General features: G+C 39.7%; 1 protein-coding gene across 3 annotated transcripts in view; it reads right to left on the reverse strand.

Annotated features, from left to right (window-relative positions):
- The window catches only part of LOC130917260 (beta-1,3-glucosyltransferase-like), a 133,759-nt gene that overhangs the window by 62,006 nt on the left and 45,561 nt on the right, over positions 1–26,192 (reverse strand). For all 3 annotated transcript variants that reach the window (XM_057838483.1, XM_057838484.1, XM_057838485.1), the window contains exon 4: positions 7,667–7,709. In XM_057838483.1, the coding sequence (XP_057694466.1) occupies positions 7,667–7,709 (43 nt within the window). The remainder of the gene's footprint in view (positions 1–7,666; positions 7,710–26,192) is intronic.

Here is a 26,192-nt window from a genome sequence, read left to right on the forward strand (position 1 = left end):
AAGTTCCCCAATTCTATTGACGCTTATGAAGGGTGCCGCCATTGACGGCCATGGACGTCCAAATTTCCCATTCATTTCTAATGGCATTTTATCATGTTTTTTCATTCTATTGATGCCAATGTACTTGGATTCCATTGATGCCTATGTAAGTTGATACCATTGACGTCCACAGACGTCCAAAAATTTTCCCATCCATTTTCAATGGGAAAATTTTTCTTTCCCCCAAAATCAACAGAAAATGACTAGATATCAATAGGACGTTTCCCCCAAACTTCCCCAATTCTATTGATGCTTATGGAGGGTGATGCCATTGACGTCAATGGACATCCGAATTTCCCATTCATTTCTAATGGCATTTAATTATGTTTTTTCATCTTATTGATGCCAATGTACTTGGATTCCATTGACGCCTATGTAAGTTGATACCATTGACGTCCATGGACGTCCAAAATTTTTCCCATTCATTTTCAATGGGAATTTTTTTTTTCCCCATATCAACAGAAAATGACTAGATATCAATAGGACGTTTCCCAAAAACTTCCCCAATTCTATTGACGCTCATGGAGGGTGCTGCCATTGACGGACATGGACGTCCAATTCTCCCAATCATTTCTAATGGCATTTACTTTGTTTAATGCCATTGACTGGCATTATTGTCCATTTTACTGCTACACCTGAGTGGGGCAAAGATCTGTATCTCCACTGAGGAAAGACCCAGGTGTAATTTCTCCCGAAATTGCAGTTTCTAGTTACTTTTTGCGTTCGCTTAAAAGTGCTCATTTAAAAAGGAAAATCAATGGATGATACTACACACAGAGCGTATTATTAACAAATGCTAAAGTTGTATGTTCATATAGCGAGAATAAGGAACGTCACTGACAAGCGTAGGCCCCCGCGAGTGGATAGTGAGGGGAATAGGACAGTGCGCCTACACCGCTCAGGGATTCCCCTATATTCAACAGATTGTGGCGCACCGCCACACTAAAATGAAAGCCGCCACGCCTGGCAAATGAGATGTATTTTATTTATTTATTTAAATAAAAACAATTTTTTAAGGCCGCTTCAAACTAGCGGCAGCCGAGTGGGAGGAGCTCAGCGGACACCTATTCATTGTGTATTGTAGCCTAATGTTCGTAACTATGCAGGCCCCCCCTTAAGAGACGCAAGGGGAACGAGTAGGAAGAATGGGAGAACGAGCGAGATAGCGAGAGATAGCGGTCGCATGTTGTAGCAGCCCGCTGTTATTTTGTTATTGTTTTTCTTTATTATTGTTACCACAATAAAGTGGGTAAGCAAATACAGACTTCTCTCCTTCTTGCCCATATACGGGGCATTACAATAATTTGGATCGGACTTTTCGGCGAAAGTGAGCGGTGGACGGCCGTCTTGGACGGAAAGCAAACTTTGACTAACTTGCGCTGAGAGACTGCGGAGAGGCGGGGCCCAAAATAAAGCCTTGCTCTATTTTCAGAGCGTTGGTCACAGTAAACGATTTATCAGTTCAAGCAGAGTAAAATGATACATATTCACGGTACAAGAACATCGTTTCTGTGTCCATCGATTGGTAAGAAAAGGCTGTTTGTACGAGTGACGTGTGGGCGCTCCCGTCAGGGGGGACATTTCACGTGGAGTGGCTATTTTTCGGCACAACACCGGCGCGCCAACTTCAGACAATTACGGCTGACGAAACTTTGATAAATGCGCCCCCCCACCCAAATTTCGCGAGCTCTGGGACACTCGAAAAATGACTCTCACACCTCTCCTTGCTAAATTAATGGTACCTCGACGTGCCTTTGTGTGGAAATTTAGTTTACGAACAACGGGGAAAAAACTATTCACCTTCTCACCGAATCAAGTAAAACTCTTTACACGGCTATTAGAATTCCCCCAGTGCTCTAAATGGGTCAGTTGACAGAAGGACTGTTATTGTTGTGGTAATGTAGTACTTATGAGGGTCAAATAAAAGGAAAAAGGAGGACTACGACGGTGGTCTGCAACCCGCGGCTCTCGGGCCGCATGCGGCTCTTTAGCGATGCTTCGGAGCTTTTTTTTTTTTTTTTAAATGGAAAAAGATGGGGGAGGGAAATATATTTTTTTGTTTTAATAGGATTTCTAGGAGGACAAACATGACACAAACATTCTTTCAATTCATTAATATTGTAATGAAGTTAAACTTGTGGTGGCATAGTACAACAGAGTAGTCACGTGGTGCGTCATTCTCTATAGGATCCACTGCAGGGAAAACAAACATTTAATCATGAAGGCTAATTACGTATTTCTATAGTAGGCTAATATAGCTAGTATCGATAATTATAAGGCTTGTAAAAGGCTTTTAATTTTTTGTGGCTCCAGACATACTGTATCAGTTTTTTTTGTGTTTTTTTGGGGGTCAAATATGCCTCTTTCAACAGTTTGGGTTGCCAACCCTGAGTCACTACGAGACGTAAGTCGTACTATTGCCACGAGAAAAAAAGTCGCATTAGTACATCGGGTAACGTAGCTGTAATCAGCTACGCATTTTACATACATGTACTGTAGCTGAGAGGTACAACATTAGCCTGGCTAATGAAATATTTCAAATATATCTTTGTTATGGTTCTTCTTGGGGGAAAAAATGAAGAAAAAAAAATTCGCTGTGGCACGACATGGTGAGGCTGTCCGACTCCGATGCAGCCCACCACCACAGCTTCAAAAAATCCTAGGGGAAACACTGACCGCTACTAGCTAGCTGGCCGAAAATGCCGCTACTAGCTAGCTGGCCACCACCGCTAGCTAGCTGCCCGCCGCCACCAATACTAGTTAAGCAGGCCAGTGTCGCCGCCTCTAGCTAGCTGGCCAGTGCCGCCGCCTCTAGCTAGCTGGCCAGTGCCGCCGCCACTCCTAGCTAGCTGGCCAGTGCCGCCGCCACTCCTAGCTAGCTGGCCAGTGCCGCCGCCGCCACTCCTAGCTAGCTGGCCAGTGCCGCCGCCGCCACTCCTAGCTAGCTGGCCAGTGCCGCCGCCGCCACTCCTAGCTAGCGTGCCAGTGCCGCCACTCCTAGCTAGCGTGCCAGTGCCGCCTCTAGCTAGCTGGCCAGTGCCGCCAATAGCTAGCTGTTCAGTGTCGCCTCTAGCTAGCTGGCCAGTGCCGCCTCTAGCTAGCTTAGGGTGACCAAACATCCTCTTTTGCCCGGACATGTCCACTTTTCACGTCGTGTCCTCGTCATCCGGCCGGGTTTTATAAATTCATGAAAATGTCCGTTTTTTAATGATTTTTCACAGGACCAATTTGAAGAGAATATCTCCGGCCGCTGGAGGGCAGCGCTTGCCTGCGTTGTCGTGGCTCCTACCAGTAGGGGCGGGAGAAGGAGTACAGTTTACCCCTTGTATTATGGGGCATTACCGCCATCTACTGGGTTGACGGTTTGGCAAGTTTATCTTCTGTTATATATTATACAATATATGGGTACAAAGAGATGCAGTATGTCTTATTAGTCTTGTATTAATTGTTTTGCGTTCGTGTATTTGGTTTAATGTTAGTATTATATTTTAAGTAGCAGCGATTGCCCAGTTGTTAAGAGTTTTTTACGATAAATACGTATAAAATGGCAACTGTTGACTTCTGTCAGAGCTTTGTACTGGCGTGATTTGTAAAATCCCGTTTGATGTCAAATCGTAGCGATACCGATGATTGTAAACTTAGATAGCAAAGTTTGATTTTGCCTCGTCTCCCGGTACTCGCTAATAGGGTAGCTATCAGAGAGCTAAGCTGCGCTGGGCATTATGGGAAACGTGGTTTTGAAATGCTGCATTTGGAAACATGCTGGTTGAATAGTTTGTTGGTTTATTTTGTTAATGTTTGCGTTTAATCTAGAACATTGAATAAGAATAAAAATTAAGTGGGAATAACAATTTCTCAACGACAATTGTCGTGATAGTAATTTATAAAAAATTTTATGAGGCACAAGCCTACTCTGTGTCTGTATTGACTGTACTATATTTCCACGGGTCTGCATATATATAATTTTTAGCATTAAGTTTTTTTTTGTTGTTGTTTTTTTTTGTAACAATAAAGCCTCTTAAGTAAAAAACTTATTTCCATATAGGATATAATATATACTATATGGCATTTTTTTTTTTTTTTTTTTTAAACTGAATTTTTCTGTCCAGACTGAGGAGGCACACTTTAAATATATTAAAGTGATATAGGCATCTTTGAGTAAAATTCAAGTATCTCGAGGCCGGGCAGAGTGTCCTCTTTTTTGGAAATCAAAATATGGTCACCCTAAGCTAGCTGGCCAGTGCCGCCTCTAGCTAGCTGGCCAGTGGCGCCTCCAGTTAGCTGGCAGCCACCGCTAGCTAGCTGGCCGCCGCCGCTAGCTAGCTGGCCAGTGCTGCCTCTAGCAAGCTGGCCGCCACCATTAGCTGCTACGGCTAGCTAGCCCCAGTGCCACTCGAACCTCTTCAGCATCACTAGACAAAATAATTACCTACCTACCGACACCTACTGACAAGGAAGAGTATTGCATGATTACCGACCATTGGACACCACAGACATCGGAATTTGCTCATTTGCAGATTCCCTGTCCAAAAACATTTTAACATCAATTAGGTGAAAGTGGATGATTTTCCACGGCACACCAGACACTATGCCACGGTACAGTAGTGCTCCACGGCACAGTGGTTGAAAAACACTGCTGTAATGCCACCATAACAGCAAAGCTACCATCGCAATTTTATTTTGAAGGTTCCTCCCATGAAACAGGTCTGGATTTGACCTTTCCTGAAAAAAAATCACTCAAATTCTCCATGCAAAACGGTAACTTTCGAACGCCATTTTCTTCCCCGCTAACATTTCCAGGAGATCAATCCGGCGCATTGATCCTCGCAAAGCAATTAAAAGCATGCGTTCCTAGAAATGTCATCTCGGAACGGAGAAATGGCAAAATCCAAACTCTCAGCGGTCGTATTGAATGGCGAGCCGGCGGATCGACGGCTAATTCTCCCGCCGGCCGAGTGTGACGGATTGAGCCAGCGCCTTTACTTGTACTTTTACGATTATTTCCTGTTGTTTTTAGGCATTTTTTGGCCACCGCCTCTTCATTAGACATTTCCTTTTGATTTTAAGGATTTTTCCAGATACTTCCTTTTCATTTTGGGACACTTCCTTGTAATTGCTGCGCAGTTACGGGTCACTTCCTGTACATTTTGGTATTTCAACTAGAAACTGCAATTTCTGGAGAAATTACTCTGGGTCTTTGTTGTGTGGAGATACAGATCTTAGCCCTGCCCAGGTTGTTTTGGAGACATTTCGGGGACAATATCAGGTCACTTCCTGTTGATCTGGGAACATTTTGGGGGCGTGGCCTGGTCATATCAGGTCATTTGGGGACATTTGGGGGCGTGGCCTGGTCATATCAGGTCATTTGGGGATATTTGGGGCGTGGCCTGGTCATATCAGGTCATTTGGGGGCGTGCCCTTGTCATGTCAGGTCATTTAGGGGGTGTGGCCTGGTCATATCAGGTCACTTGGGGACATTCTGGGGGCGTGGCCTGGTCATATCAGGTCACTTGGGGACATTCTGAGGGCGTGGCCTGGTCATATCAGGTCATTTGGGGACATTCTAGGGGCGTGGCCTGGTCATATCAGGTCATTTGGGGACATTCGGCGGGCGTGGCCTGGTCATATCAGGTCATTTGGGGGCGTGGCCTGGTCATATCAGGTCATTTGGGGATATTTGGGGCGTGGCCTGGTCATATCAGGTCATTTGGGGGCGTGCCCTTGTCATGTCAGGTCATTTAGGGGGCGTGGCCTGGTCATATTAGGTCATTTGGGGACATTCTAGGGGCGTGGCCTGGTCATATCAGGTCATTTGGGGACATTCGGCGGGCGTGGCCTGGTCATATCAGGTCATTTGGGGGCGTGGCCTGGTCATATCAGGTCATTTGGGGATATTTGGGGCGTGGCCTGGTCATATCAGGTCATTTGGGGGCGTGCCCTTGTCATGTCAGGTCATTTAGGGGGTGTGGCCTGGTCATATCAGGTCACTTGGGGACACTCTGGGGGCGTGGCCTGGTCATATCAGGTCACTTGGGGACATTCTGAGGGCGTGGCCTGGTCATATCAGGTCATTTGGGGACATTCTAGGGGCGTGGCCTGGTCATATCAGGTCATTTGGGGACATTCGGCGGGCGTGGCCTGGTCATATCAGGTCATTTGGGGATGTGGCCTGGTCATAGGTCATTTGGGGACATTCGGGGGGCGTGGCCTTGTCATATCAGGTCATTTGGGGATATTTAGAGGGCGTGTCCGATTGATATGTGGTCATTTTCTGTTGATTCGGGGATGTTTTTTTTTTTTGCCATTGAAAATGAATGGGAAAAGTTTTGGTCGTCCATGCCCGTCAATGGGCCATTTTTGGGTAGTTACGGGTCACTTCCTGTACATTTTGGGCTGTCTCAGCGTCACTTCCTGCACATTTGCGAGTATCTCAGGGCCTTTTCCTATAGTTTCAGGGTTATTTCCTGTTTAATTTAGGGCGTTTCTGGGCCATTTCCTGTTCCTTGGTCACTTCCAGTTGATTTCGGTGCATTTCCTGATACTTTCTGTTGGTTTTGGGTCACTTCCTGTTGGTTTTGGAGCATTTCCAGACACTTCCTGTTTGTTTTGGGTAACTTCCTTGTAATTTTAGGTACTTGTGGGTCACTTTCTTAACATTTTGGGGGTATCAAGGTCACTTGCTGTACATTTAGGGTCATATGCTGTTGATTTTAGAGCGTTTCCAGGCCTTTTCCTCTACATTGGTCACTTCCTGTTGATTTTGGTGCATTTCCTGATACTTTCTGTTGGTTTTGGGTCACTTCCTGTTTGTTTTGGGGCTTTTCCAGACACTTCCTGTTCAATTTGGGAGTCTTCTGTGTAAATTTTGGGTAGTTAGGAGTCACTTCCAGTTCATTTGAGTGTATCTCAGGGCCACTTCCTGTAATTCCTTTTGATTTAAGGGCATTTCCAGACCTCTTCCTGTTCATTTTGGGTCACTTCCTTGTCAGTTTTGGGTACTGATGGGTCACTTCTTGTACATTTCGGGGAATTTCCAAGCCACGTCCTATTAATTAATCACTTTCTGTTGATTTGGTGCCAGTTCCAGACACTTCCTGTTGGTTTTGGGGCATTTTAGGGTCAAATTTTTGGTTAATTCTTTGGCCGCAATTAACAACGCTCGACGTCTAATCCATTTGAAGTGGGGGTTTGGTCACTTCCTTGTCATTTTTGGGTAGTTACGGGTCTCTACCTTTACATTTTGGGATATCCCAGGGCCACTTCTACTCGCGATAAACTCATTTCAATCCAGAGCAGAGGAATGATTGGACGCCACATGATTGGACATCCATCATCAGTTTTTTTCAGTAGGTTGAATGACTTGAGAATAAACAAGAAAACAACTGCAGCAGTCGGTCCTCCTCTTCCGCACAGATGACTCAAGCCTGGATGTTTATTTAATGCGCAGCGAGCGGCGGATTTTTTTGATTGTACTCCTTTATTAAAGTATAATGAATTCATATTTATAGACACACATTTGTACTCGCTCAAAGTGTTATCGCTACATCAGCTGTCATGTCGACGCCGTGTCGAACAAAAGGCTTCCTTTGGGCTTTTTTTTCCTTTTCTTTTTTGTGATTAGACTCACCGAGTTGCCTGGCGGGAATCCCGTGCGTGTCTTCTTTGCCACTCTGAAACACACACCAAGAAAGAGGCGCTTTAATTATTGAGGCTGAGAAGAGATGCAAAACAACAACAAAAATTAGACTTCGACAGAGCCACTAAAGCGACATCAACAGAAATCAATTTTAAGCGATCCGGTACGCACCAGATTGTTTCTAGTGCACACCAGAAACTATCTGGTAAACATTAGCATTATATAGCATTTGAACTAGAGGACTTTTGCTCTGCAAGTTAGCCAATTGTTGTAAACAATAGCATTATATAGCATTTGGGCTAGTTGACTTTTGCCAATTGTTGCATTGTTGCAACTGGCTAACTTGGATAGCAAAGGTCTTCTAGCTTAAATGCTATATAACGCTAACGTTTGCAACAATTGGCTAACTTGCAGAGCAAAATTTTGTCTGCCATCTTAAATGCTATATAATGCTAATGTTTCCAACAATCAGCCAACTCGTATGTCAAAAGTCAGCTAACTCAAATGCTACAGAATGCTAATGTTGACAAAATTTGGCTAACTCGCATAGCAAAAGTCCGCTAGCTCAAATGCTATATATCACTAATGTTTACAAGAATTGGCTAGCTTGCATAGCAACAGTCCACTAAACTAAAGGCTATATCATGCTAATATTTACAACAATTGGCTACATTGCATAACAAAAGTTTGCTAGCTTAAACGGTATATAATGCTAATGTTTACAGCAATTGGCTAGCTAACTTGCATAGCAAAAGTCCGCTTGCTTAAAGGCTATATAATGCTAAAGTTTACAGCAAATGGCTAGCCAACTTGCATAGCAAGTCCACTATCTTAAAGGCTATATAATGCTAATGTTGACAACATTTTGCTAACTTGCATAGCCAAAGTCCGCTAGCACAAATGCTATTTAACACTAATGTTTACAAGAACTGGCTAACTTGCATAGCAACAGTCCACTAACTTAAAGGCTATATCATATTATATTTACAACAATTGGCTACATTGCATAACAAAAGTTTGCTAGCTTAAACGGTATATAATGCTAAAGTTTACAGCAATTGGCTAGCTAACTTGCATAGCAAAAGTCCGCTGGCTTAAAGGCTATATAATGCTAATGTTTACGACAATTGGCTAACTTGCATACAAAAGCCCCCTAGCTTAAATGCTATATAATGCTAATGTTTACAGCAATTGGCTAGCTAACTTGCATAGCAAAAGTCTGCTATCTTAAAGGCTATGTAATACTAATGTTTTCAACAATAGATAAACTTGCTTAACAAAAGCCCCCTAGCTTAAATGCTATATAATGCTAATGTTTACAACAATTGGCTAACTTGCACAGCAAAGGTCAGCTAGCTTAAAGGCTATGTAATGCTCATGTTTACAACAATTGGCTAACTTGCATAGCAATAGTCCACTAGCTTAAAAGCTATATAATGCTAATGTTTACAACAATTGGCTAGCTAACTTGTGTAGCAAAAGTCCGCTAGCTTAAAGGCTATATAATGCTAATGTTTACAACAATTGGCTAACTTGCACCGCAAAAGTCCGCCATCTTAAATTCTAGACAATGCTAATGTTCACAGATAATCTAGATTAGTTTTTTTGTGTATTAATCTCAAAATGAGATTGATCTAGTTTTAAAACATCCCCCTTTTTGTGACCGTTTCTCATGTTACAGCTGACTGCATTAAAATGCACATATTTTGTTTTGTTTGTCTGGGTTCAACGGATTAATCATTGAAATCAATATTGAAATTTAAAAACAAAACTGTTTTCTTCAGAACTAACTAATCTCAAAATGAGATTAATCAAAAATCATTCCATTTTGCAGCAGTTTCTTTGTTTAGTTAGCACGGACTGCATTTAAATGCACACATTGATCTCAAAATTTGATTAATTTAAATCTTTAGCGCAGGTTCATCAGATTAATCTATCAGATCATATATTCATCACTTAATCATTTGATAGATTAATCGATCACAGCCAACAATCAAGTTTTGCTGTCACTGACGGTGTAAAATTGCTTAATCTCAAAATGAGATCAATCTGAAATTTTTGTTTGAGTTCAGATTAATCTATCAAATCATTGTCTCATCACAACATCATGTGGAAGATGCATCTATCACTGAGTCATTCACAGCCAATGATTAATCTCAAAAGGAGCTTAATCTCAAAATGAGATTAATTTTAGATTAATCTGTTGAACCTATCCAAGTATTGATTTTTATAAATTTTTCCTTGGAATAGATTAATCTCAAAATGAAATTAATCTGAAAACGAGATTCTTTTCAACTTTGTTTAGGTTCAACAGATCAATCTTTTGAAGCATTGTTTTTGAAAAATATTTTCTTTAGAATAGATTAATCTGAAAATAAGATTCATCGAGAAAAAAAATAGATTAATTTTAAATCTTTAGCTCAGTTTCATCAGATTAATCTATTAGATCATTGAGTCATCTATTAATCATTTGATAGATTAATTGATCACAGCCACAATCAAGTTTTTTTTTGTCATTGACGGCGCAAAATTGCTTAATCTCACAATTAGATCAATCTGAAATTTTTGTTTGAGTTCAGATTAATATATCAAATCATTGTCTCATCACAACATCATTTGGAAGATGCATCTATCATTGACTCATTCACAGCCAATGATTAATCTCAAAATGAGATTAATCTCAAAATGAGATTAATTTTAAATTAATCTGTTGAACCTATCAAAGTATTGATTTTTATAATAGTTTTTCCTTAGGATAGATTAATCTCAGAATGAGATTAATCTCAAAACGAGATTCATTTGAAGTTTGTTTAGGTTCAGCAGATTCATCTTTTATAGCATTGGTTTTTAAAATATTTTATTTAGAAAAGATTAATCTCAAAATGAGATTCGTCTAAAAAAATTCCCCTTTTGCAGCAGTCTCCTCTAAATCAGCCCTTGTCTCTCTTTTTTTTTTTTGTCTTTCCGATGAGCGGGTAGAAGAGCCGCAGGAGCTATAAATACTTGTCGGCTTGGATTTTTTTTTTCTTTTCTTTTTGTTAGGTGACTCGCATTCCTGGCAGACTCTCTAAACCACAAATTCGCTGGCAAGAAAACGTCAGAGTAATTGGACGCGAGTCGATTCGACGAGGTGCAAACTCCTCGATATTCCGCTTTGGTATTTTTTTTAAAAGTGTTACATAAGCGGCAAAGATCCGTCCCTGAAGGCATCGCGCGCATACACGGGGACGCATCAGATGTGTCAGGTCGCGTTAGCTTTGTATACAGTGATGGCAAGATCCACTCAAGGTTGCAGGTTTGCCATCCGCCGGAGGGAAAATAGCGTAAAGGGAGGTATTGGACTATTGCGGATAATATCAATAAAGATTGCGTAAATATGTCTAACCAGAAATTGTGAGTTCTGGAGAAATTGTGGGTGGGGATGCTTTGTTCTTTAATGGGTTACCACCTGTAGATTTTTGGTCATTTCCAATTACTTTTTGGGCACGCTCAGGACACTTTCTTGTTAACTCATTGGCTGCTATTGACCTGAAATCAACAGGAAGTGACCCAAAATGTATTGGAAGTGCCCCAGGAATTCCTCAAAATCATCAGAAAGTGAACCATAATAGTCCCAAAAGCAAGAGAAAGTGACCTGTCATCATCAGGAAGTGACCTAGAAATGCCCCGATATCAACAGGAAGTGACCAGTAAATAGGAAGTGACCCAAAATGTAAAGGAAGTGAACCGGGAATTCCTCAAAATCATCAGAAATTGACACCGTAAGAGTCCCAAAACAATCCGAAAATGACCTGAAATCAACAGGAAGTGACCTGAAAATGCTCCAAAATCAACAGAAGATGACCAATAAACAGGAAGTCACCTAAAATGTATACTGTAGGAAGTGACCCAGGAATTCCTCATAAATCATCAGAAAGTGACCTTTAAGTGCCCCAAAACCAGCAGTAAGTAACCTGAAATCAACAGAATTTGACCTAGAAATGCCCCATTATCAACAGGAAGTGACCCTAAATGCATAGGAAGTGAACCGGGAATTCCTCATAATCATCAGAAAGTGCCCCATAAGTGCCCCAAAACCAAGCGAAAGTGACCTAAAATTAACATAAAGTGACGTAGAAACACCCAAATATCAACAGGAACTGTCCAATAAACAGGATGTCAGCCAAAATGTACTGGAAGTGAACAGGGAATTCATCAGAAAGTGACCCATAAGTGCCCCAAAACCAACAGTAAGAAACATGAAAAAAAAAAAAAAAAAAAAAACTAAAAATGCCCCATTATCAACAAGAAGTCACCCAAAATGCATAGGAAGCGAACCGGGAATTCCCCAAAATCATCAAACAGTGACCCATAAATGCCTTAAAAACCAACAGAAATTGACCTGGAATCAACAGAAAGTGACCTAGAAATACCGAAATATCAACCGGAAGTGTCCAATAAACAGGAAGAAACCGAAAATGTATAGGAAGTGAACCGGGAATTCCTCAAAATCCTCAGAAAGTGACCCATAAGTGCCCCAAAAGCAAGAGAAAGTGACCTGAAATCAACAGAAAATTCCCTAGAATTGCCCTAATATCAACAGAAGTGTCCAATAAACAGGAAGTCACCCAAAATGTACAGGAAGTGAACCAGGAATTCTTCAAAAATGATCAGAGAGTTACCCATAAGTGCCCCAAAATCAACAAAGTGAGCTAAAATCATCAGAAACTGACCTGGAAATGCTCTAATATCAACAGGAAGTGTCCAATAAACAGGAAGACACCCAAAATGTACACGATGTGAACCGGGAATTCCTCAAAAATCATCAGAAAGTGACCCATAAGTGCCCCAAAACCAACAGTAAGTAACCTGAAATCAACAGAATGTGACCTAGAAATGCCCAAATATCAACCGGAAGTGTCCAATAAACAGGAAGTCATCCAAAATGTACAGGAAGTGAACCGGGAATTCATCAGAAAGTGACCCATAAGTGCCCCAAAACCAACAGTAAGTGACCTGAAATCAACAAAATGTAACCTAAAAATGCTCCATTATCAACAGAAAGTGAACCAAAATTTATAGGAAGTGACCCGGGAATTCCTCAAAATCATCAGAAAGTGACCCATAAGTGCACCAAAACCAACAGTAAGTAACATGAAATTTTTAAAAAAATGTAACCTAAAAATGCCCCATTATCAACAGAAAGTGAACCAAAATTTATAGGAAGTGACCCGGGAATTCCTCAAAATCATCAAAGAGTGACCCATCAATGCCTTAAAAACCAACAGAAATTGACCTGGCATCAACAGGAAGTGACCTAGAAATGCCCAAATATCAACAGGAAGTGTCCAATAAACAGAAAGTAACCGAAAATGTATAGGAAGCGAACCGGGAATTCCTCAAAATCCTCACTTTCTGAGGATTTTGAGGAATTCCCGGACTGTTGATTTTTGGCGACTTTCTAATATGGTGGCTCACTCCAGGGTCACTTCTGACTTTCTCACTTTCGAGTAGAATTAAGGGCATTCCTGGGTCACTTCCTGTTTATTATACACTTATTGTTGTTTTCAGGTCAATTTCTGTACGTTTTGGGGCACTTGCGGGTCACTTTCGGATGATTTTAAGGAATTCCCAGGTCACTTCCTGTACATTCTGGGTCACTTTCTGATCATTTTTGGGCAAATTTAATATGATGGAGCTTCTTATACATTTCAGATCATTTCCTGTTGAATTAAGGGCATACTTGGGTCACTTCCTGTTGCTATTGGAGCATTTAAAGGCCACTTCCTGACAATTTCAGATCACTTTCTGTTTGTTTCGGGGGACTTTCTGATCATTTTGAGGAACTCAGAAATAATGACCAACTAAGAAGTTTTTGCGATGAGCTAGTAAAATAGGCAAACGCAAAGCAAAGCTTAACACGGCAGCTTGTCACAGCTGAATCTGAACAGGAACTAAGCCCAACGTTCATCCTGGACTCCGACTGGCGTGCTTTCACTTTTGAGCTCAGCTGCCAAAAAAACCCACCAGACCGAAGCAAATTGTTGACAGCGGTCTAAATCTTGTTGCCCAGGGCAACCGGCAGGCTGGAAAAACGCTGGGTGCGCACAACATTACCAGGGAATCGCTTCGAGTTGAAGCACTCAATTAGGCCTGAACGATATTGGAAAAAACTATTGTTGCGATTTTTTTTAGGTTTGCAATATATTGCGATATTATATTGCGATATTAAAAAAAAAAAGATCTATCTTTTTTAAAGAAATTTTCACTAAATGACTTGAATAGCTGTTTGGAAATACTTTACATAACACACCGTGACCACAGTGTATTCATATAATACCGTTTAATTTGTGAATGATGAAGATTTCTGTATGAAGGTATCCAGGAAGTCATGTCTGCACAAAATAGATCATTTATTGAATACAATATTTTACACTTCAACAGCAGCAAATACATTAAATGATAAATAAAAGAGCAGGTGCATTAGTCCCCTAAGTTTTTGACAAAATATAACAATAAATAAAAACTTCTGTAAAATAACAACAAAGTTGTCAACATATTTGAACAAAAATATTAAATATGACAAATAAAAGAGTTGTTCACAAACTATAACAATAAATAAAAACCTCAGTAAAACAACAAAGTTGTCAACATATTTGAACAAAAATATTAAATATGACAAAAGAGTTCACAAACTATAACAATAAATAAAAACCTCAGTTAAACAACAAAGTTGTCAACATATTTGAACTTAAATATTAAATCTGACTAATAAAAGTGCAAGTGCATTAGTCCCCTGAGTTGTTTACACAAAATATAACAATATAAAACTGCAAAACGGCAACAAAGTTGTAAAAATATTTCAACAAAAATATTAAGTATCAAAACTTTATGTGCAGCTGTACTATATACAGTGTATAGTTATTTGAAAAATACGGTTTACAATAAATTTAAATATAAAAGATACAAACTCAATTGAACTTGTAAATAATTGAACTGAATAACTGCAAATAACTGTGATGAATAACAGAACCATTTTAACTCCCAAATTTCCTGCCTTCCTGATAGCTGTCACATGAATAAAAAAAAGAAAAGACATTCCTTCAGCTGTGTTATGTATTTGTCTGCATATCGTCCACCTTCCTTGCTCAGCAATTCTCAACTGGGTCTCATAGGTTTTTGGCCAAGACTATTAGTTTATCCACTATAGCAGGCTTGAGACAAGAACGTTGGCACGTAACAATGTTCCCACCTGTGCTAAAAAGCCTCTGATGGGGAGCTCGTAGCAGGAATGCATAGATACCTGCGTTTTAAATGGTCCCACATGTTTGACAGATTACTTCTTGTTGAGGCAACCATGGCGAGGCACTGTCGACAGGGCTGTTTTTTTGTCCCTTATAGTCTTGTTCTTGTCAAAATACTTCCAAAACTCCTTTTGGATACAGTCTTCCTTGCTCCTCCAACGTGTTGATTGCTTGCTTTCACTTTGAGAACGGGCCCTCCTCCCTCCGCTCTGCTGTTCGGCCCCTCCTCCCTCCACTCCGCTGTTGCAGGGGGAGGGGGAGGAGCCGATGACTTGCTGGAGGGAAAGAGAAGCTGTGCGCTTTTTTTCCCTCTCCTTCCTCAAAATAAACGTTTGTGGATTTAAAAAAATGAAATTAAAAAACTATCGCACGTCCTTGCGATGGGACTATTGCACATGCGCACATCGCGATGGCGATGTTTAAACGATATATCGTTCAGGCCTACACTCAATTGCACTTCCTAATCGACTCCACTCATTGGCTCATGTAAGATCACTGTAGCTGATGTTTTGCGGGACAAAAAAGCACCCACATCCCAAAATTAGTATTTTGTTTTGGCTGATACACACTCTGAAGTGACCTGAAGTGACCCTGGAATAGCCCAAAATGTAAAGGAGCAGACGCACATCTCAACACAATCAACAGGAAGTGACAAATAAATAGGAAGTGACCGAAAATGTACAGGAAGTGACCCGGGAATCGCTGAAAATAACTAGTAAGCGCCACAAAACGAACACAAAGTGACGTGAAATCAACAGAAAGTGACCGAGAAAAAGTCCAATATCAGCAGCAAGTGACCCAAAATGTACAGGATGTTCCCAAAATGTACAGGAAGTCACCTGGGAATCGCTCAAAATCAACGATTATCACCTTAAGACAAACGGAAAGTGACCTGAAATCAACAGGAAGTAACCTAGGAGTGCCCCACTATCAACAAGAAGTGACCCATTAACAGGAAGTGACCCAGGAATCGATTAAAATCACCCGTAAGCACCACAAAACAAACAGAAAGTGACCTGAAATCACAGAAAGTAAACTAGAAAAGCTCAAATGTCAGCAGGAAGTGACCCATAAACAGGAAGTTACCCAAATTGTACAGGATGTTACCCAAAATGTACAGGAAATGACCCAGGAATCGCTCAAGATCAACTATTATCCCCTCAAAATGAATACAGAGTGACCTGAAATCAACAGGAATAACCTAGAAATGCCCCAATATCAACAGGAAGTGACTAAATAACAGGAAGTGACCCCAAATATACAGGAAGTGACCCGGGAATCGCTTAAAATCACCCGTAAGCACCACAAAACGAACAGAAAGTGACCTGAAAGCACAGAAAGTAAACTAGAAAAGCTCAAATATCAGCAGGACGTGACCCATAAACAGGAAGTGACCCAAAATGTACTGGAAGTGACCTGGGAATCGCTCAAAATCAACCTTTATCAACCGTAAGTGCCTCAAAATGAATAGAAAGTGACCTGAAATCAACAGGAAGTGACCTAAAAATGCCCCAATATCAACAGAAAGTGACCAACAAACAGGAAGTGCCCGAAAATATCGAGGAAGTGACCCGGGAATCGGTTAAAATAACCAATAAGCACCTCAAAACTAACAGAAAGTGACCTGAAATGAACAGGAAGTGACCTGGAAATTGCTTAAAATCACCCATAAGTGCCTCAAAATGAACAGAAAGTGCCCTAAAATCAACAGGAAGTGACCTAGCAATGCCCCAATATTAACAGGAAGTGACCAAAAAACAGGAAGTGACCCAAAATATACAGGAAGTGACCCAGGAATTGCTTAAAATCCCCCATAAATGCCTCAAAACGAACAGAAAGTGACCTGAAATCAACAGCATGTGACCTCAAAATTCCCACATATCAACAGGAAGTAACCAATAAACAGGAAGTGACCCAAAATGTACAGCAAGTGACCCAGGCATCGCTTAAAATCACCTATAATCGCCTCAAAACAAATATTGTCAACCACAAGTGCCTCAAAATGAATAGAAAGTGACCTGAAATCAACTGGAAGTAACCTAAAAATGCCCCAATATCAACAGAAAGTCACCAATAAACAGGAAGTGACTGAAAATATTGAGAGAGTGACCCGTGAATCGATTAAAATCACCAATAAGCACCTCAAAACTAACAAAGTGATCTGAAATGAACAGGAAGTGACCTGGAAATTGCTTTAAATCCCCCCAAAATGCCTCAAAACGAACAGAAAGTGACCTGAAATCAACAGCATGTGACCTAGAAACTCCCAAATATCAACAGGAAGTAACCAATAAACAGGAAGTGACCCAAAATGTACAGGAAGTGACCCGAGCATCGCTTAAAATCACCTATAATTGCCTCAAAACAAACTAAAAGTGACCTAAAATCAACAGGAAATGACCTAGAAATACCCCAACATCAACAGGAAGTGACCTAAATTGCACAGGAAGTGACCTAAAACGAACAGGAAGTAACCCAAAATGGACAATAATAGACATCCATAGTCTACATAGACATTCAAACTGACTATCAATGCTCTGCTTGAGCGCCATTGACGGCACTAGACGTCAATGTAAAGGAAAAATCCAGCATTTTCATGATGAACTAATCCAATTAAAAGTGATCAGATAGAATGAATATTTCATCTGAAGTGGTTTTAAAGTTGGACCGCAGGCCGTGGGATGCTTGTTGCTACGGTTACTGGCTCACTCGACATAATTACAGCCCTAATTTACCTTGACTGGATGCACGTAGCGTAATAAAGCTGCTACGGTGATGAAGTGTGACAAATAATACAAGTTAGAGGAAGTTGCTTGTGAGCTGCGGCGGGAAAAAAAAAGTTTAAACCACCATTTTGTTGATGTGACAATCCTTTCTTTTTTTAAAAGCCTTTTAATAATACATGTATTTATGGTAAATAAATAAAAAAATATTTTCTTATAAAACATTCAATAGTTAGATACTATACATTTAATACATACATTTACATTTAATTCATTTTAATTCACATTTAATTCACTCAAAATACATTAAAAAAAAAAAGTATAACTGAAAATATTCAGTTATTTTTTAATTACTTTAAAAAATCCATTTTAAAACAAAATATGATAATTCAGTACTTTTTAATGTTTTTTTTAAATTGTATATTAATATTTTCAATGACAAAAATGTAATGTTTTACTTTAAAAAATAAATAAAATATTCAACTTAAAATAAAGGAAAAACAGTAGCCTGATTTTATTGACTTTTTTCTTTTCATTTTTATTTTAAAAATCAATAAGAACTTTCAAATCTTTTTCATTTTTAGTTTTTTAATTTATGTTAATATTTTTAATTACTTTTTATTTAATTATAATTAAATTTTGTTTTTATTTTTGTTGTTTGTAAATATTTTACATGATACATTACATAAATTAGATTATATTTTATATTATTATCATACTATATTTACATTATGAAATTATATTTAAATTGTATATTTTATATTACCATATTATATTCACATTATAATATTATATTTAAAAAAAGGATTTAAAAAAGGAAAAAAGGAAATTTTCCTTTATTTTATTTCACCATTATTACTTATTTATTTTACATAACAATTTCAAATATTTAAAAAGGAAGCAATCTGTAAAGATATATATTTTTTGGGTAAAAAGGGGAATTTTAAAAATAAATATTTGTAATTACAAATAAATCATAAATAAATAAATAATAATAATTACAAATTAATAATAAACAAATACATTTTTAGGAGGGTTTTTTTTGTTTTTTAAATATGAATAATAATGAAACTATTTAAAAAGGAAGCAATCTGTAAAGATATATATTTTTTGGGTAAAAAAGGGAATTTTAAAAATAAATATTTGTAATTACAAATAAATCATAATAAATAAATAATAATAATTACAAATTAACAATAAACAAATACATTTTTAAGAGGATTTTTTGGTATTACATATGAATAATAATGAAATAATATTTAAATTGTATATATTATATTCACATTATAATATTATATTTTAAAAAAGGATTTAAAAAAGGAAGAAATATGAAATGTTCCTTTATTTATTTCATCATTATTACTTATTTATTTTACATAACAATTTCAAATATTTAAAAAGGAAGTAATCTGTAAAGATATATTTTTTTTTGGTAAAAAAGGGCATTTTAAAAATAAATATTTGTAATTACAAATAAACCATAATAAATAAATAATAATAATTACAAATTCATAATAAACAAATACATTTTTAAGAGTTTTTTTTTTATATATGAATAATAATGAAATAATATTTTTAAAAATATAATCATTACATAATCCCATTTCATTAAAAAAAAAAAAAATCAGGAAAAAAAATATATTTTTCTACATTTTTATAGATATTTTTTAATATTTTTTTAATTGAAAATATATTAAATATCCTCCTTTTTATTCCTTTTGAACTTTTTTAGAATTGCAAAAAAAAAATTACAAAAAATACTAAACTTATATGCATTTAATATATTATTTTGCCTTTATGAAGCACAATTTAGTTGTATTTAACGATTTAGAGTACAACACAAACACAATTGATGTGCCGTCCCCCCCCACCCATTTTCCATATTTAAAAATGCATCACGCTAAAACTGTCACTTTTACACCAATATTGACGGCTATAGACGTCTATGGTCGTCAATGGCGCCGAAACATCCTCATCCCCCGCCAGCTGGAATAGAGCAGCTGGCGCTTCCGATTGCGGTGATTAAAGGAGACGCGCTGCCGCTTTGAGGAGATTAAAAGCAAAACAAATTTGGTGAGCTTTACAAGGCTAATAAGCTAAGCGCTAATTAGGACTCCAGCAGCACGCCCCCTCGGAATTCTTCTTCCCTATCCTTCTGATGAGTTTGACACGTCCGGATGTTTCAAATGCACGTTTTTTTTCAAGAGCAAAGTATTTTTCAGAACACGTAGAGCAAACTCCGTCTGTCCAAGGCAAAATATAAAGACTTTCGGGATGAAAAGGGAGTTAATTATGGGGCATTTCAGGTCATTTGCTGTTGATTTTGGGAAAAAGAACAGGAAGTGAAATGAGAATATCCCGAAATGAAGAGGCAGTGAGTATATCTCAACAGGAAGTGACCTGTAAATGCCCTAAAATGAACAGACTGTGACCTTTTTAAAATATTATATCGATTCTTAGCAGGAGCATATTCATAACCTGTAGATATGGCAGCCAATGAGTTCATTTTGGCGCATTTCAGGTCATATTTTGTTGATTTTCTTTGTCACTTCCTGTGGATTTTGAGGCATTTCTAGATCACTTCCTGTTCTGAAACCCATAACCGAAGGGAAGTGACCCAGAAACGCGCCAAAATCAACAGGAAAGCACTTTGAATTGCCTTGTGTTGAATTGTGCTATATAAATAAGTTTGCCATGCCTTGCCTTCTAAATGCCCCCGAAAATCAACAGGAAGTGACCTGTAAAAGACCTCAATTATCAACAGACCCAAAATATCAACGGGAAGTGACCCAGAAACGTGCCAAAATCAACAGGAAGTGACTTCTAAATGCCCCTGAAAAGCAACAGGAAGTGACCTGGAAAAAGACCTCAATTATCAACAGACCCAAAATATCAACAAGAAGTGACCCATAAATGCCCGCCAAAATCAACAGGAAGTGACCCGAACCCCCCCCCCCCCCCCAAAAAAATATCAACAGAAAGTGACTTGTAAACGCCCCAAAATATCATCAGGAAGTGACCTGTAAATACCTCCAACGATCAACAGGAGGTGACCTGTAAATGACCCCAAAAATCAACAGGAAGTGACCCTGAATAGCCCCCAAATACCAACGGGAAGTGACCAGTAAATGCCTCCAAAATCAACAGGACGTGACCAGTAAACGACCCCAAATATCAACAGGAAGTAACCTGTAAATGCCTCCAAAAATCAACAGGAAGTGACCTGTAAATGGCTTCAAATATCAACAATGTCCCAAAATATCAACAGGAAGTGACCCGTAAATGCCCCCAAAAATCAATAGGAAGTGTCCTGTAAATGCCCCTAAAAATCAACAGGAAATGACTTGTAAATGCCCGCCAAAATCAACAAGAAGTGACCCGTAACCCCCCCCCCCAAATATCAACAGGGAGTGACTTGTAAACGCCCCAAAATATCATCAGGAAGTGACCCTGAATACCCCCCAAATATCAACGGGAAGTGACCAGCAAATGCCTCCAAACATTAATAAGACGTGACCAGTAAACGACCCCAAATATCAACAGGAAGTGACCTGTAAATGCCTCCAAAAATCAACAGGAAGTGACCTGTAAAAGACCCCAAAAATCAACAGGAAGTGACCCTGAATAGCCCCCACATATCAACAGGAAGTGACCTGAAAATGCCTCCAAAAATCAACAGGCTGTGACCAGTAAATGGCTTCAAATATCAACAATGTCCCAAAATATTAACAGGAAGTGACCCGTAAATGCCCCCAAAAATCAACAGGAAGTGTCCTGTAAATGCCCCTAAAAAACCAACAGGAAATGACTTGTAAATGCCTGCCAAAATCAACAGGAAGTGACCCGTAAACCTCCCTCCCCTCAAAATATCAACAGGAAGTGACTTGTAAACGCCCCAAAATATCATCAGGAAGTGACCTGTAAATACCTCCAACGATCATCAGGAAGTGACCTGTCAAAGACCCCAAAAATCAACAGGAAGTGACCTTGAATACCCCCTAAATACCAACGGGAAGTGACCAGCAAATGCCTCCAAACATTAACAGGACGTGACCAGTAAACTACCCCAAATAACAACAGGAAGTGACCTGTAAATGCCTCCAAAAATCAACAGAAAGTGACCTGTAAATGGCTTCAAATATCAACAAAGTCCCAAAATATCAACAGGAAGTGACCCATAAATGCCCCCAAAAATTAATAGATCATGTCCTGTAAATGCCCCTAAAAATCAACAGGAAGTGACTCGTAAATGCCCGCCAAAATCAACAGGAAGTGACCCGTAAACCCCCCCGAAAATATCAACAGGAAGTGACTTGTAAATGCCCCAAAATATCAACAGGAAATGACCTGTAAATGGCTTCAAATATCAACAATGTCCCAAAATATCAACAGGAAGTGACCCGTAAATGCCCCCAAAAATTAATAGGAAGTGACTTGTAAATGCCCCCCAAAATCAACAGGAAGTGACCATTAAATTCCCCCCCAAAGTCAACAGGAAGTAACCCGTAAATGCCCCAAAATATCAACAGGAAATGACCTGCAAATGCCTCCAAAAATCAACAGGAAGTGACCTGTAAATGCCCCCAAAATATCAACAAGAAGTAACATGTAAATGCCTCCACAAAATCAGCAGAAAATGACCTGTAAATCGTTTCAAACATCAACAGGAAGTGACCAGTACACGACCCAAAATATCAACAGGAAGTGACCTGTAAATGACCCAAAATATCAACAGGAAGGGACCGGTGAATGGCAACAAATATCAACAGGAAGTGACCCTATAATTCCCAAAAATCTACAGGAAATGACTCGTAAATTCCCCTAAAAATTAACAGGAAGTGACCCTTGAATGCCCCCCAAAATCTACAGGAAGTGATCTGTAAATAGCTTCTTCATTTCTGATTTGAGGGCATTAGCGGTTCACTTCCTGTTGACTTTTTGGGGCATTTACGGGTCACTTCCTTTTGATTTTGGGGGGCATTTCCATGTCACTTCCTGTCCTGTCCTGTTAGTGTTTGAGGGCATTTACGGGTCACTTCCTCTTAATATTGTGGGGACATTTACAGGTCACTTCCTGTAGATTTTGGGGGGCATTTGCATGTCACTTCCTGTTGATTTTTGAGGGCATGTATGGGTCACTTCCCGTTTATTTTTGGGGGAATTTACGAGTCACTTCCTGTTGATTTTGGGGGGCATGTATGGGTCACTTCCTGTTGATTTTGGGGGGCATTTGCAGGTCATTTCCTGTTGATTTTAGAGGGCATGTATGGGTCACTTCCTGTTGATTTTAGAGGGCATGTATGGGTCACTTCCTGTTGATTTTAGAGGGCATGTATGGGTCACTTCCTGTTGATTTTGGGGGGCATATCCGGGTCACAACCTGTCAATATTTAGGGGCATTTACAGGTCACTTCCTATTGATTCTTGGGGGCATTTACAGGTTACTTCCTGTTAATTTTTGAGGGCATGTATAGGTCACTTCCTGTTGATTTTTAGGGGAATTTACAGGTCACGTCCTGTTGATTTTGGGGATCATTTAAGGGACACTTCCTGTTAACTTTTTGGGGCATTTACGGGTCACTTCCTGTTGATTTTGGCGGGCATATACGGGTCACTTCCTGTTGATTTTGGCGGGCATATACGGGTCACAACCTGTCAATATTTGGGGGCATTTACGGGTCACTTCCTATTGATTTTTTGGGGGGGGCATTTACAGGTTACTTCCTGTTGATTTTGGGTTACTGACAAAGAATGTCCCCAAATGAATAGGAAATGACTCAAAATTGTTCCTATAGAATGTTAGCACATGCCTGAAAAATAGGCCACACCCCTTCCCTTTAAAAAGCCGAGCCGCGCACCTAAAATTGAGATGCAAGTAGCATTTCAAAGCGACCTTTTCCCCTCACGTGAAAGTCCATGAAAAAAAAAAAAAGTTTTAGGACCTTGACACGTGTTCGCCCGCAAGGTTGTTGCTTAGCGACCACGGCATGGCATTTCCAGCGTTTTGTCTCCTATGCATTAATGAGCATCGGCGCCACTTAATTCTCTTTCCCAACACTGTGCATTTTACTTCCAGATAAATGAGTCCGACATTCATTAAACCTTGTGCTATTTAGGTCCAAGCGCACTTTCCGGCTTGTTTCCTCAACACTTACAAATTAGAGAGGAATGCAACATCTTTTGGGTCATGGCGGAGCGTTTTTATTATCCCGAGGTCGCCGTCAGGGATGATACGATGCACGTGAACTCATGATACGGTGCCGGGGTCACGATACGATAAGTCACAATATGACAACCAGAAAATGTTTAAAACACATAAAAAGTATGTACCTGGAAAATGCCATTTCTAAATTGCAATGGTAGCATTATTTTGGCAGGTAAGTCACTTCCTGTTGATTTGGGGGTGTTTCAGGGTCACTTCCTGTTGATATCAGGTCACTTCCTGTTGATTTTGAGGCCTTTAATGGTCAAACTCTGTTGATGTTGAGTAACTTCCTGTTGATTTCAGGGCATTTTAAGGTCACTTTCTGTTCATTTGGGGGCATTTTGGGTCACTTCCTGTTGATACCAGGTCTCTTCCTGTTGCCATCAGATCACTTCCCATTGATTTTGAGGCCTTTAATGGTCACTTCCTGTTCATATTGGGTAACTTCCTGTTGACTTTAGGGGATTTTGGGCTCATCTACAGTTCATATTGGGTCACTTTTTGTTGATTTGGTGGCATTTCAGGGTTACTTCCTGTTCATCTTGGGTGACTTCCTGTTGATTTAGGGCATTTCAAGGTCACTTCCTGTTGAATTGGGGGCATTTTGGGTCACCTCCTGTTGATATCAGGTCTCTTCCTGTTGCTATCAGATCACTTCCTGTTGATTTTCAGGCCTTTAATGGTCACTTCCTGTCCATATTGGGTAACTTCCTGTTGACTTTCGGGCATTTTGGGATCACTTTCTGATGATTTCGCGGCATTTTAGGGTCACTTCCTATTGCTATTAGGACACTTCCTGTTGATTTTGAGGCGTTTTAAGGTCACTTCCTGTTCATATTGGTTAACTTCCTGTTGGTTTAAGGGCATTTCAAGGTCACTTCCTGTTGATTTTGGGGGCATTTTGGGTCACTTCCTGTTGATATCAAGTCTCTTTCTGTTGCTATCAGATTACTTCCTGTTGATTTTCAGGCCTATAATGTCACTTCCTGTTCATATTGGGCAACTTCCTGTTGATTTCTGGGGATTTTGGGGTCATCTACAGTTCATATTGGGTCACTTTTTGCTGATTTGGTGGCATTCCAGGGTGACTTCCTGTTCATATTGGCTCACTTTCTGTTGATATCAAGTCGCAGGTGAGTCACTTCCTGTTGATTTAAGGGCATTTTAAAATCACTTGCTGTTGATTTGGGGCATTTTGGGTCACTTCCTGTTGATATCAGGTCTCTTCATGTTGATTTTAAGGCGTTTTAGGGTCACTTCCTGTTCATATTGGATAACTTCCTGTTGATTTCAGGGGATTTTGTGGTCATCTACAGTTCATATTGGGTAACTTCCTGTTGATTTAAGGGCATTTCAAGGTCACTTCCTGTTGATTTGGGGGCATTTTGGGTCACTTCCTGATCATATCAGGTCTCTTCCTGTTGCTATCAGATCACTTCCTGTTGATTTTGAGGCCTTTAATGGTCACTTCCTGTTGATTTTTGGGGGCATTTACGGTCCAATTCCTGTCGATTTTTGGGGGAATTCACGAGTCAGTTCGTGTTGATTTTTGGGGGCATTTACGGGTCACTTCCTGTGGGTATTTGGGGGTACTCAAGGGTCGCTTCCGGTTGATATTTGGGGTCATTCACAGGTAACTTCCTGTTGATTTATGGGGGCATTTACAGATCACTTCCTTTTTGATTTTGAGGGGAATTTATAGGTCAGTTCCTGTTGATTTTGGGGGGCATTTACGGGTCAGTTCCTGTCGATTTTTGGGGGCATTTACGGGTCACTTCCTGTCGATTTTTGGGGGCATTTACGGGTCACTTCCTGTTGATTTTTGGGGGCATTTACGGGTCACTTCCTGTTGATTTTTTGGGGCATTTACGGGTCACTTCCTGTTGATTTTTTGGGGCATTTACGGGTCACTTCCCGTTGATTTTCGGGGGCATTTACGGGTCAGTTCCTGTTGATTTTTGGGGGCATTTACAGGTCACTTCCTGTTGATTTATAGAGGCATTTACAAGTCACTTCCTGTTGATTTTTGGGGGCATTTACGGGTCAGTTCTTGTTGATTTTGGGGGGGGATTTACAGGTCACTTCCTATTGATTTTGGGGGACATTCACAGGTCACTTTCTATTGATTTATGGGGGCATTCACGGGTCAGTTCCTGTTGATTTTGGGGGGGCATTTACAGGTCACTTCCTATCGATTTTGGGGGACATTTACGGGTCACTTCCTATTGATTTATGGGGGCATTCACGGGTCAGTTCCTGTTGATTTTTGGGGAAATAAACGGGTCACATCCTGTTGATATTTGGGG

Source organism: Corythoichthys intestinalis, chromosome 6, assembly GCF_030265065.1.
Source record: "Corythoichthys intestinalis isolate RoL2023-P3 chromosome 6, ASM3026506v1, whole genome shotgun sequence".
Classification (NCBI taxonomy): domain Eukaryota; kingdom Metazoa; phylum Chordata; class Actinopteri; order Syngnathiformes; family Syngnathidae; genus Corythoichthys; species Corythoichthys intestinalis.